Source organism: Pteropus medius, unplaced genomic scaffold (genome assembly GCF_902729225.1).
Source record: "Pteropus medius unplaced genomic scaffold, Ma_sr-lr_union100, whole genome shotgun sequence".
NCBI lineage: Eukaryota > Metazoa > Chordata > Mammalia > Chiroptera > Pteropodidae > Pteropus > Pteropus medius.
Window position 1 is genome coordinate 15,433,090 of NW_024349799.1, and position 12,833 is coordinate 15,445,922.

General features: G+C 56.5%; 1 protein-coding gene across 3 annotated transcripts; it reads left to right on the forward strand.

Annotated features, from left to right (window-relative positions):
- Positions 1–693: 693 nt before the first annotated feature.
- Positions 694–12,455, forward strand: WDR81 (WD repeat domain 81). Of its 3 annotated transcripts, none has more exons than XM_039886295.1 (11): positions 1,206–1,336; positions 4,543–5,191; positions 5,929–6,036; positions 6,308–6,498; positions 6,619–6,809; positions 7,081–7,246; positions 7,324–7,489; positions 8,181–8,870; positions 9,521–9,666; positions 9,965–10,144; positions 11,217–12,450. In XM_039886295.1, exons 2-11 carry the CDS (start codon positions 4,666–4,668, stop codon positions 11,535–11,537), a joined length of 2,685 nt encoding a protein of 894 aa, XP_039742229.1. In that variant the 5' UTR covers positions 1,206–1,336; positions 4,543–4,665; the 3' UTR covers positions 11,538–12,450. The 3 variants fall into 3 exon arrangements, with proteins under 3 accessions (XP_039742227.1, XP_039742229.1, XP_039742228.1); XM_039886294.1 differs by lacking the exon at positions 1,206–1,336 and having other exon boundaries at positions 1,507–5,191; positions 11,217–11,543; positions 11,823–12,455; XM_039886293.1 differs by having other exon boundaries at positions 694–5,191.
- The last annotated feature ends 378 nt before the right edge of the window (positions 12,456–12,833 follow it).

A 12,833-nucleotide genomic window follows, 5' to 3' on the forward strand; every position in this document is an offset into this window, starting at 1 on the left:
TGCCTGGATTGCTAATCAGTCAGTGCTTGATAAATGGTGGTTTTGAGTTATTACTGCCCAAGGTCCTGTGACCAAGCGCATCAGAAGCTCTGGTTGCCCCATCAAGAAAGAGAATACAGTTGAAATCAGATCATGGCAGAGCCATTCCTGTCTCCTAATTTGGACTTTAGATTTTCTTAAATGTCTTTATGGAACTCCCATACCTCTACATCAAACTTCTACAGGAGGCAAACTCTCCTTTTAGGAGTGAGACTCAAAAAAACAGAGCCAGTGGTTTCACAGAAAACAATGGCCTATCTGTTTTGTAAATGAGTCAGAACTGAGACCCCTTGAAGGAGTCATGTAGTTCTGGTGCCAGCTCTCTGGTTTCCGCTCCTTAACCCATGCTGCACCCTCCCCCAGCCACGGTGGCATCTGCAAGGCTCTGACCACAGCAGGCAGGCTCTGTGACACCGCAGAAGCTGATCTTCAACAGGAAGCCTTGGGGGAACATTTCCTCTCAAGGACGCCAGGCCTCTTGGCCTTGGCCACTTCCATTCCTCAGATCACCCAGAATTTAAAAAAAAAGAAAAAAGAAAGAAAGAAAGAAAGAAAGAAAAAAATATAACATGTGTGTGTGTGGCCTTGTGTGTGTGTGTATTTAAGAAAGAAGAGAGCTGTTCAGTGGGGAGGACTCCAGGGCAGAAAGTCTCCATTCTGTCACTTGCACGCCTCTTTCGGCCGCTCTTGGTTATCACCTGAAAATATAAACAGTAATAATCGTCCTCCCTACCTCACAGTGTGTTATGAAGGCCAAATGGAATGTTACTGAAGAAATGTTTTGGAAAATTAAAAGTTCCTTTTGGAAGGCAGCATGGAGGCGCTGAAGGCACTTGATGTCAAAAGTCCCAGCTCTGCCTTGGGTTTCTAATCTGTAAAAGCGGTGGCAGGAGAGGGGGAATCGGCCCGCTAAATGCTGGGATCTCTGGGAAAAGCCTCCCTACATCAGCGTCCTGGAGCGTGCAGGAGGAAGCAGGGAGAGGAGAGTACATCTCGTGGGTGGTTCAGCATCCCCCTTGCCCGCATCCGCGGGCCGGCTGGGGTCCCTTTCAGCCACAGAGGAAACGAAGCCGCCACCAGCCCTGAGCAGAGAGCTAGGAGGGAGGGCGCGGAAGCCCGCCGGGCGGTGGCGCGGGCGAGAGGCGGGGTCCCGTCCCCTGCTTTGAGCCACGTGCGGTTGTTTCCGTACTGGGGCGATCACGTGAACCGCGTCAGCTGACCCGTCACGGTGGAGCAGGGCGCTGGCATCCCGCAGCGCCCGCCCTGCAGCGCCAGGAGCGCAGGACCCTGCAGAAGGGTAAGAGCGCCCGGCTCTCCGATCCTCTGTCCCTGGCCCACCGCCGCCGCCTCCGCCCCAGCTCCTGTCCCTCGCCCATTCCTACCCTGCCAGTCTGGCACCCAGAAGCCGTTGCGAGGAGGGCCGTGGCCCTACTCAACCCCGCGCTGCTCCCAGGTGGCCAGGAGGGGATGGCCCCGGGGAATAGGGGGCGGGAAGTCGCTTTTACCACTGGGGTCAAGGGCCGGGCCCCGCCCCCAAGCCCTAACATGGAGGAGCTGCTCCAGAGCGTGGAGAGAGACCTGAACATAGATGCCCGGCAGCTTGCTCCGGCCCCGGGGGGCACTCACGTGGTAGCCCTAGTCCCCGTGCGCTGGCTGGCCAGTCTCCGTGAGCGCCGACTGCCTTCGGGACCCTGCCCCAGGGCAGAGGGCGTGGGCGAAGCGGAAGTCAAGACTCTCCTTCAACGCTCCGTGCAGAGGCTGCCCCCAGGCTGGACGCGAATAGAGGTGCATGGACTGCGGAAACGCAGGCTGTCCTACCCGCTGGGCCGCGGCATACCCTTTGAGGAGGGGTCCTGCAGCTCTGAAACCCTCAATAGCTTCATGCAGGATGTGGCTGCCCAGAATTATCGCAACCTGTGGCGCCATGCATATCATACTTATGGGCAGCCCTATAGTCATAGCCCTGCCCCCTCAGCTGTCCTTGCCCTGGACTCAGTTAGACAAGCTCTGCAGAGGGTCTATGGTTACTCCTTCTTGCCAGTGGGCGAAGCTACCCAATGCCCAGCATATACCAGAGATGACCCTTGTCCCCCTCAGAGCAGCCAGGCTTGTCCCAGTCTTTTGAGAGCTGAAGCCCTGCTGGAGTCCCCAGAGATGCTGTATGTGGTGCACCCTTACGTACAGTTTTCCTTGCATGATGTGGTCACTTTCAGTCCTGCCAAGCTGACCAACAGCCAAGCCAAGGTGCTCTTCATTCTTTTCCGTGTGCTGAGGGCCATGGATGCCTGTCACCAGCAGGGACTGGCCTGTGGGGCCTTATCTTTGCACCACATTGCTGTGGATGAGAAGCTTTGTAGTGAGCTCCGGCTGGACCTGAGTGCTTATGAGAGGCCCGAGGAGGATGACAATGAGGAGACTCCTGTAGCAAGGGATGGGGTAGGCACTGAGCCTGGAGAAAAGGAAGGAAGAGGACCTGGGTGTTCTACCTGCCAAGAAGAACTCAGGGGCCTTGTGCTAGACTGGGTCCATGGTCGCATCAGCAACTTCCACTACCTCATGCAGCTGAATCGGTTGGCAGGTCGGCGGCAGGGGGATCCCAACTACCACCCAGTATTGCCCTGGGTGGTGGACTTTACCACACCCCACGGGCGCTTCCGAGACCTGCGCAAGTCCAAGTTCCGCCTCAACAAGGGAGATAAGCAGCTGGACTTTACGTATGAGATGACACGGCAGGCGTTTGTGGCAGGTGGTGCAGGTGGCGGAGAGCCACCTCATGTTCCTCACCATATCTCAGATGTGCTCTCCGACATCACATACTATGTGTACAAGGCTCGGCGCACACCCCGGTCAGTGCTGTGTGGACATGTGCGGGCACAATGGGAGCCCCATGAGTACCCTGCCAGCATGGAACGTATGCAGAACTGGACACCTGATGAGTGTATCCCTGAATTTTACACCGATCCCTCCATCTTCTGTTCCATCCACCCTGATATGCCTGACCTGGATGTGCCAGCCTGGTGTAACTCCAGCCAGGAGTTTGTGGCTGCCCACCGGGCACTGCTGGAGAGCCGTGAGGTATCCCAGGACCTACACCACTGGATCGATCTCACCTTTGGCTACAAACTCCAGGGCAAGGAGGCTGTGAAGGAGAAGAATGTGTGTCTGCATTTGGTGGACGCCCACACGCACCTGACCAGCTATGGTGTGGTACAGCTCTTTGACCAGCCACACCCCCAGCGCCTGGCTGGGGCTGCTACCCTTGCCCCTGAGCCTCCACTCATCCCTAGGCTGTTGTTCCAGACCATCCAAGAGAACACAGGCCGGGAGGACTTCCCAGGGCAACTTACAAATGGAGTGGGCAGGCTGGTTTTGGAGGCCACTCCCTGTGAGGCTGGCTGGGCCAGAGACAAGCCAGTGACAGGGGAAGATGACTTGGAGCAGGCCACGGAAGCTCTGGATTCCATTTCCCTTGCTGGGAAAATAGGTGACCAGCTGGGCCCCTCCTCCTCCTCCTCCTCCAGTCAAGCCCCACCAGGCCTCCTATCTTTCTCTGTGCCCTCAGCCTCTCGAATGGGCCGCAGGAATAAAGCTGCTGGAGCAGACCCTGGGGAAGCTGAGGAGGGGAAGATTCTTCTTCCTGAGGGCTTCAATCCCATGCAGGCTCTGGAAGAGCTGGAGAAACTAGGCAACTTCCTGACCAAAGGTCTAGGGGGCCGCTTGGAGGTGCCTGAGCAGCCCCAGATCCAGCCACCTGTGCAGCTGTGGGACCTCTTCCATCGGGACATGCAGGCACTGGGTGTCCTATTGGCTGAGATGGTGTTTGCCACCAAAGTCCGAACACTACAGCCTGATGCACCTTTGTGGGTACGCTTTGAGGCTGTTCGGGGGCTCTGCACACGCCATCCCAAGGAGGTCCCTGTGTCTCTGCAGCCTGTGCTGGACATGCTTCTGCAGCTGAGTGGACCAGAAGGCCCCGTGGTAGTAGGGAGGGGCAAGCTGGGTCCACTGTTTCAGTACAGGCCTGTGTCCCAGGGATTGCCCCCACCTTGCCCAGCCCAGCTCCTCAGCCCCTTCAGCTCTGTGGTTCCCTTCCCTTCATACTTCCCCGCACTACATAAGTTCATCCTCCTGTACCAGGCAAAGCGTGTGGAGGATGAGGCTCAGGGGCGGGAGCTGGTCTTTACTTTGTGGCAGCAACTGGGTGCAGTGCTGAGTGACATCACCCCAGAGGGGCTGGAGATCCTGCTGCCCTTTGTGCTGTCACTCATGTCTGAGGAGCACACGGCTGTGTATACAGCCTGGTACCTATTTGAACCTGTTGCCAAGGCACTGGGCCCCAAAAATGCTAACAAGTACCTACTGAAGCCTCTCATTGGTGCCTACGAGAGCCCCTGCTGGCTTCATGGCCGCTTCTACCTATACACTGACTGCTTTGTGGCTCAGCTGATGGTGCGGCTGGGCCTGCAGGCCTTTCTCGTCCACCTGCTGCCCCATGTCCTGCAGGTGCTGGCTGGTGTGGAGGCCTCCCAGGAGGAAAGTAAGGGCCTGACAGGAGCTGCCGAGGATGAGGAAAGCGGGCTTCCAGGGGCCAGGCCCAGCTCCTGTGCCTTTGGGGAGGAGATTCAGATGGATGGGGAGCCTGCTGCCTCCTCAGGCCTTGGGCTCCCAGACTATACATCTGGCGTCAGCTTCCACGACCAGGCCGACCTCCCTGAAACAGAAGACTTTCAAGCTGGGCTCTATGTGGCTGAGTCCCCACAGCCCCAGGAGGCTGAGGCTCTGAGCCTGGGCCGACTGAGTGACAAGAGCAGCACCAGCGAGACCTCTCTGGGCGAGGGCGAGGAGCGGGCTGCAGATGAGGGGGGCACTCCTGTGGACAAGAGCAGCCTTAGGTCAGGTGACAGCAGCCAAGACCTGAAGCAAAGTGAAGACTCAGAGGAGGAAGAGGAGGCAGAGGAAGGCAGTGTAGTATTGGAGGAGGAGGATGGGGAGGGGGAGCAAGACGAAGTCCCTGGGACATCTGAGCTCGCTCTCTCTGACACGGTGCTGTCCATGGATACGGTTGTGGCCGGTAGCAGCGGGCCAGATGGGGAGGTAGAAGAGGAGCCACTGACCGAGCAGTTGGAAGGCAAAGAACAGAAGATCCTTCTTGGTGAGTTCTCAGGCCTAGAGGTGTTGGTCAGTCATCTGGTTTTCACTCAACATTTGCTGCACCAAGCAGTGTATCGAGCACATCCACACACAGCATAGTTGTGGGCCTGCCCTCCTAGAGCTCACATCTAGCAGAGGAGGTGCCATGTTGTAGATAGTCCTACATGAGCACAAGGTATGGTAGTGCTGTAATGAACATGGCTGGGTGCTACGAGGGAATATAAAACGGAGCTTTGACTTAGTTTTCAGGGGTCAGAGAAGCCTTCCTTGAAAGTAGGGCCATTTGAGGTTCAATGAGTAGGAGGTAGCTAGGCAAAAATGGCAGGGTCTTTGGTGGGAAGAGCATTCCATACAGAGAGAATAGCATGTACAAGGCTCTGAGGTTGTCATGGTTTCATTAAAGAATCAGTAAAAGAACAGTGTAGTTAGACTAAAAGAGTAGAGGGCAGAGGAGGGATTAGAGACCAGAGTGGGTGGTAGCTAGACCACAGCCAGGGCCTCATTTATTAGCTGAAGATTTACTGAAAGAATAACCTGGAGCAACCCCAAAGCCAGAGTCCCACAGGCCATCTCTGCCACTGCTGAATGGAGGGTGGTGGTGTGGGGTGACTAGGCTCAGGCTGAGCTCCTTGGCAAAGTGGTAGGCAGAGTTGGCTGGGTGGGGTGCCAAGGGGTGGGGAGGGAGAAGTAGTGAGCCAACATTATCTGATGAGCTCAGGGCCTGCTCCCGTCCTGCAGATACGGCCTGCAAGATGGTCCGCTGGCTGTCCGCCAAACTCGGCCCCACAGTGGCTTCTCGCCACGTGGCCCGGAACCTGCTCCGCCTGCTGACATCATGTTATGTTGGTAAGGTCTCTGGTCAGTGCTGGAGATGAAGCTTCTCCCAGGCCGTCTGTTCATCTTCAGTCCCCTCTAAGGAATCCTTCCCACTCCCACCGCAGACTACCTTCTGGCCAGGTCCTGGGTCCCAGTCTGTAAGCTCTTTCCTTCCTTAGGTAGGGCATAGGGCAGACCCCAGCCTAAAGTGAGTGGGAGTGGCTACCACTCTGGTCCCTGGAAGACCGACTGCCCTCCTGGCCTCCACTAGCATTCAAGGCCGCTGGCCCTTCCTTGGCAGGTTCTACTCGGCAGCAGTTCACTGTGAGCAGTGGCGAGAGCCCCCCGCTGAGTGCTGGCAACATCTACCAGAAGAGACCGATCTTGGGCGATATAGTGTCAGGGCCTGTGCTCAGTTGCCTCCTCCACATTGCCCATCTGTATGGGGAGCCTGTCCTCACCTACCAGTACCTGCCCTACATCAGCTACCTGGTTAGTCCCTGTTTAGGCTGGGGGATGGGGGTCTGAGGAGCCTGAGAGCCGACCTGGGATCTCTGGGGGTTCCAGGCAGTCTGTGGGGCAGGCTGGTCCTCAATGACTCTGTGGCCCTAGGTGGCCCCAGGTAGCACCTCAAGCCCCAGTCGGTTGAACAGCCGTAAGGAGGCAGGGCTGCTGGCAGCAGTGACTCTGACCCAGAAGATCATCGTGTACCTCTCAGACACCACTCTCATGGACATCCTGCCCCGTATCAGCCACGAGGTCTTGCTGCCTGTTCTCAGCTTCCTCACTTCCCTCATCACAGGGTAAGCCCCTGCCCCATCTCCTGGGGGAAGCAGCCTAGCTATGGAGGCTATGTGGGTGGGGGACTGGGAAGCTTGAGGGAAAGTCCAGAGGCACTGAACTGGGTACCAGGAGTCCTGGTTCTGATCCCAGCTGCATATCCCTGAGCAAGCCACGTGTTCTTTCTGTGCCTCAGTTTCCTTATCCTGTTTGGACCAATAGATCTATAGCTCCTTCCACTTAAAACTTTTGGTGGGTTCTGGGCAAGTCCCACAGAGTAAGCTTTGTTTCCAGGTTCCCAAGTGGAGCCCAGGCCCGGACTGTCCTGTGTATGAAAACCATCAGCCTCATCGCCCTCATCTGCCTGCGCATTGGACAGGAGATGGTCCAGCAGCACCTGAGTGAACCAGTGGCTACCTTCTTTCAAGTCTTCTCTCAGCTGCATGAGCTTCAGCAACAGGTGGGCAGACCTACCTGGCTAGCATGGGCTGGGTGGGGGCTGTAGACTCAACTGACTCCCTGTCTTCCTGCCCCCAGGATCTGAAGCTGGATCCTGTGGGCCGCAGTGAGGGCCAGCTGCCAGAGGTGGTCTTCTCCGATGGGCAGCAGCGGCTGGTGGACCCCACCCTGCTGGATGAGCTACAGAAAGTGTTCACCTTGGAGATGGCATACATGATCTACGTGCCCTTCTCCTGCCTGTTGGGTACTGCCCCCTCATGTTCCTTTACACAGACTCTGTGGCTGTCTCTTCCCCTGGGAGGGTCCCATGCTCCCCCTGGACTCAGAGTTAGTAGTGGGTGTTAAGCATAGTTTTCTGGGTTAGAACAAAGGGATTTGTCCTCAGACTTTGAGTCCCAAGGTGACATAATAACAGGAACTGAGCGTTAGCCAGCAAGGGGGCACAGGAATGGCCTAGTGTGTTGCTGAGGAAGGCCGGGCAGTCATGCTGACATACTGACATCTCTAGGAGCTGTCTGAGAGAAATGAGCAGCCCACTTTTATGTAGCTTCTCGTATGGGCCAGACACTGTTCTGAGCATTGACATATGTCATCTCCTAGAATAGGATGAGCAGCCCTGTGATCAGATAAGTTGTCATTCCTCCACTGAAATCTAAGCTCTAGGAGGGAGAGTATTACCTGTCTCATTCATTGTTATATTTCTGATGCTTAGTATGGTGCCCAGCACATGAAGAAGGTGCTCACATGTACATAGCGAATGAATAAGACCATGTTTTACTGGGGAGGAAACCGAGGCTCAGAGATGTAGTGTCACTTGCTCATAGTTTCAGAGCCCGTACCTGTCATGCCTTCTGTAGTTCCCAAGCCCTTGGGTGGGAGGTAGCAGCCACCTGCCATCTTCCCTAATCTTAGGGACCTCTTCCACTCCCATCCAGGTGACATCATCCAGAAAATCATCCCTAACCACGAGCTGGTAGGGGAGCTGGCAGGGCTGTATTTGGAGAGCATCAGCCCGAGCAGTCGCAGCCCTGCTAGCATGGAGCCCACTGTGCCAAGCACCAGCCCTGAGTCAGACCCCCAGGGTGGGGGCTGCCCCCAGGATGACACCCACTCGGGGACCTTTGGGAGTGTCCTGGTTGGGAACCGCATCCAGATCCCTGACAACTCTCAGCCTGAGAACTCTGGCCCCCTGGGCCCCATCTCTGGGGTGGGCAGTGGGGGCCTTGGCAGCGAGAGCGAGGACAATGCGTTGAAGCGGGAGCTGCCACGGAGTGCCCATGGGCTGAGTGGGAACTGGCTGGCATACTGGCAGTACGAGATTGGTGTGAGCCAGCAGGACGCCCACTTTCACTTCCACCAGATCCGCCTGCAGAGCTTCCCAGGCCACTCAGGGGCCGTCAAGTGTGTGGCACCCCTGAGCAGTGAGGACTTCTTCCTGAGTGGCAGCAAGGACCGCACTGTGCGCCTCTGGCCACTCTACAACTCTGGGGATGGCACCAGTGAGATGGCCCCACGCCTCATCTATGCCCAGCACCGCAAGAGTGTCTTCTTTGTGGGCCAGCTTGAGGCCCCGCAGTGTGTGGTGAGCTGTGACGGGGCTGTGCACGTCTGGGACCCCTTCACAGGTGAGTGGGCCCAGGTGAGGCCTGTCCTGTTGCTGCCGACCTGCACCCCACCAGGCCTCTGGGAGTAGGGTCCAAAGGTGGGGTGTAATGGCGTGTGGTTTGAGGTGGCCCAGTGAGACCACACAGAGGATCAGTTAAGACTTGGAATCCATTAGATCTTGAATTTGAATCGGCTCTGCCAACTCAACTTGCTGAGTGACCTTGAACAAGTCACTTTGCTGTTGGAAGCATCAGTTTTCTCATCTGTAAAATGAGAATCAGAACAACTGGTCTAGAAGATAATGCATATGGGGGCTTGGCTTAACATGTGGCATGTAGTACGCATTTGGTAAGTCATTGCCTCATTCCTTTTTGACATCATTGTAAGGAGAAACTAGGCTAGAAGCGGGTAGAGGATGGGGTAGTATTGAGGTAGACAGAGGTAACATTCGGTCAGGAGGTGCTATATTAAGAGAGGAGGTTGCTTTGGGGACAGGAGCCTGGCTGGGTCATGAAAGCAGGAAGGTGGGAGGGTCAAGAAACATCTAGCCTTTTCTGAGATTCCCTGGGATATTAGAGGCAGATATGGAATAGGTCAGGATATAGGAAGAGTTGGGGCTCTTCCATCAGCTTCTGGGACCCCAGGTCCACTGTGCCTTTTTTCCTGCCAGGGAAGACCCTTCGCACGGTAGAGCCGTGGGACAGCCGGGTGCCACTGACTGCTGTGGCTGTAATGCCTGCCCCTCACACCAGCATCACCATGGCCAGCTCTGACTCAACCCTGCGCTTTGTTGACTGCAGGAAGCCTGGACTGCAGGTCAGGGGCGTCCAGCTCCCTGAGCCCTGGCCTGAGTGCCTGGAAGCGGGGAGAGACCCCAAAGAGAAAAGGGCATGGGCATAACTTCTGTTTGGAGACAGATCACCCACAATAGCAAACCCTGGGGGACAAGGGAGAGGAGGGGAGGACTCTGGCCTGTGATGGGAGGAGCTCTCCTCTTGATGGGGGACAGAGGCTCAGACCTTCCAGCTGTGTGGGCTTGGGGGGTAAGCAGGACCTCAGGAAGAAGCGGGTTGGAGCAGCAGCGGCATCTCAGCTCGTCTCCCTCTGCTTGCAGCATGAGTTCCGCCTGGGTGGCGGGCTGAACCCTGGGCTTGTCCGCTCCCTGGCTGTTAGCCCCAGTGGCCGCAGCGTCGTGGCCGGCTTCTCCTCGGGCTTCATGGTGCTCCTGGACACCCGTACGGGCCTGGTTCTGCGTGGCTGGCCTGCCCATGAGGGGGACATCCTGCAGATCAAGGTGACAGACCAAATCCCCTTCCCCTCCTCACTGCTGTGGACCCCCACCTCTGTTTAGGGTCTACCCAGGACAGGCTCAAGCTGATCTCCTTGATATCTGCCCAAGGACAGGTATAAGGGAGGGTCAGGAGCCAGGTGCACTTTGAGGCCATGGCAGGAGGCAGGCCACAGGGGCGGGCACTAGGGGGCTGAGCTGACCCTGCTGCTCCCTGGATGTGTTCTAATGAGTAACCCTTGTCCATATTTGTCTTGCTAGGAGGATCAGGGGTCGGGTCCTGTCCGTGACCCAATTCAGGTTAAATAAAGCTCAGCTGGGAGGATGTTTACTACCCCCAGACCACTGAGCAGAGTCCATACTCCCTGCTGGCCTGCCCTGGTGGGGGCAGGGGCAGAGGAGTATGGGAATCCTGCCACCACCTCTGCCCCTGCCCCACTCTCAATCACAGCCCTCCAGGAGGCAAAGGAGGGGAGGCACAGGGCTACTTGTGTGAGGATTTCTCCCAGCAACTGGGATTCCCTCCCCATCCTAAGTGGAGGGCAAGGGATGTGCACTGCTGCTGCTGAGGGCACGCTGCTCGGGTCCCCTCTAGGATTCCCCAGGAGACCCTGGGTCCGGGTGCCTCTAAATTCTGACTTTCCAATCCAGACTTTTCTGGAGGGCTTTGGGGCCAACCTGGGTGTTAATCCCGACTCTGCCACTTACTGACTCTGTGACTTCAGTATGATTACTTAAGTTCTCTGAGCCTTAGTTTTCCTCCATAAATGGGAGCAATGACAGCATCTACCCTGTGGGGTTGTTACAAAGATTAAATGTGGTAATATGGTAATGTGGCATGCCTACACAGTTCCTGAACACAGTAAGTGCTCAAAATATAGTGATAACTAGGTTAATTATACTTGAATATATTTATACTAATTAACCTTAACATAATACGGGAGGATGGCAGCCTGTTTACTGGTCAGGATGCCCTGTCTTCTTGGGAGGTACTGTGGGAGGAAATGGGAAGACCCTGGGGCTTGGTGGGCACACAGGAGGCTCCAAGCCCTGCTGAGGCTGTCCTGTCCCCGAGCAGGCGGTGGAGGGCAGTGTCCTGGTCAGCTCTTCCTCCGACCACTCTTTGACCGTCTGGAAGGAGCTGGAGCAGAAGCCCACGCACCACTACAAGTCAGCATCAGACCCTATCCACACCTTCGACCTGTATGGCAGTGAGGTGGTCACTGGCACCGTGGCAAATAAGATTGGTGTCTGCTCCCTGCTTGAGCCACCCTCCCAGGCCACCACCAAGCTCAGCTCTGAGAACTTCCGCGGGACACTCACCAGCCTGGCCTTGCTGCCTACCAAACGCCACCTCCTGCTGGGATCAGACAATGGCGTCATCCGCCTCCTGGCATAGGCTGAGGTGGGAGCTGGCTAGACCCAAGTGGGCAGACATCCTCCAAGAATCCACCCCTCACCCTTGTTTCCCCACAAGCTCCCTCCATGCAAGCCTTGGGCCCCATACCCTCTGTACCCACATGGCCTGCCAGCTAGGGCAGGGTGGGGATCTGGGCTTCTGAACCCCCAGAGCCACCAACGCTGCCAGTAAAGATCTCATTCACAGCTTGAGGAGACACTGCTCCTAGCTAGCAGGAAGCAAGAGGAGGAGCTGGGAAAGCATCACTGTCCTCTCTTCTCCCAGGTCTACCCTCTGGATCCACACGGGGACAAGCAAGCTCGAGAAGGGAAAGGGAGACTGGCCCTGCCCACCCAGTTTCCAGCCAAGGCCCCCGCCCCTTCTTGCTGGGCTCTCTCTGCCTCTGTCTCCCAAGGACAGGGGAGCTGCCCTAGTTCAGGACCCCATGGTGCTTGGGCTCTATCCTCTAAGGAGGGCTGGCCATGGTCTTTAAGGGCCTTGGGCTGGGGTTTAAGTGTCTACTCAACCAGGACCTGCCCAGTAGGGGATGAGTAGGACAAGAAAGAGGTTAGGATCGGGGAGGGAAGATGGACTTGGCTAGCTGGTGCCTGCCAGGAGTGACCCCATGCCTTGCCTGCCATCCTTAACCACAGTGTTTGTGCCTTGAGCTGAGGAGGCAGCCCCTGGGCCTGGAACTCTTGCAGGGTTTGAGGGGGCGGTCCAAGTCTCTGAGAGAAGGGGCAAGAAGGATTCTATCTCTGCATCTCAGATCTCTCCCAGGGGACAGGTAGACCCTTGTGTTTCCGAGTCCTCACATTCTGGAGCAGACATGAGGTCTGGGACTGGGCCCCTGCTGCCTCTTTACTATTTGCAATAGATGTAAATATGACCAATAAATCCTTTGGAAGAGCCATGGAACTGAGTGAGGCTTTTCTTGATGGTGGTTAGGTGGGGAAAAGTTGCAATCCTGCAGCTTAGAGGGAAGTGAGGAGAGGGTGAGGAGTAAGGCAGGAGGTGGGGAGGCAACCTGATCATTGCTCTTCAGGCAGCACAGGGGACAGGGCTTCGGGTTTGTGCAGCCCCAGGCCAGTTTCCAGAACCCTCACCCTTGGGGAGGGTAAAGAGGCATTGCTCCCGATGAGGTAGGATGCTGAGAGAGTCTTGTCCCTCAGTATCTCTCCCCAGCCCCTTCCTTCCAGACCCAGAATGAAGGTAGCCAACTGGGATCCTGGGCATGTAAGGGTTGGTACATAGGCTCCTGCAGCTTCCCCTTCCCTCCCCTTGGGATGGGAGGCA

Coding starts and splice junctions, on each gene's coding strand:
- WDR81 (XM_039886293.1), top strand. CDS start 1,507: ATGGCCCCGGGGAATAGGGGGCGGGAAGTCGCTTTTACCACTGGGGTC. Junction 6,499..6,618: donor TGCCCTACATCAGCTACCTG/GTTAGTCCCTGT, acceptor CTGTGGCCCTAG/GTGGCCCCAGGTAGCACCTC. Junction 10,145..11,216: donor GGGACATCCTGCAGATCAAG/GTGACAGACCAA, acceptor GTCCCCGAGCAG/GCGGTGGAGGGCAGTGTCCT.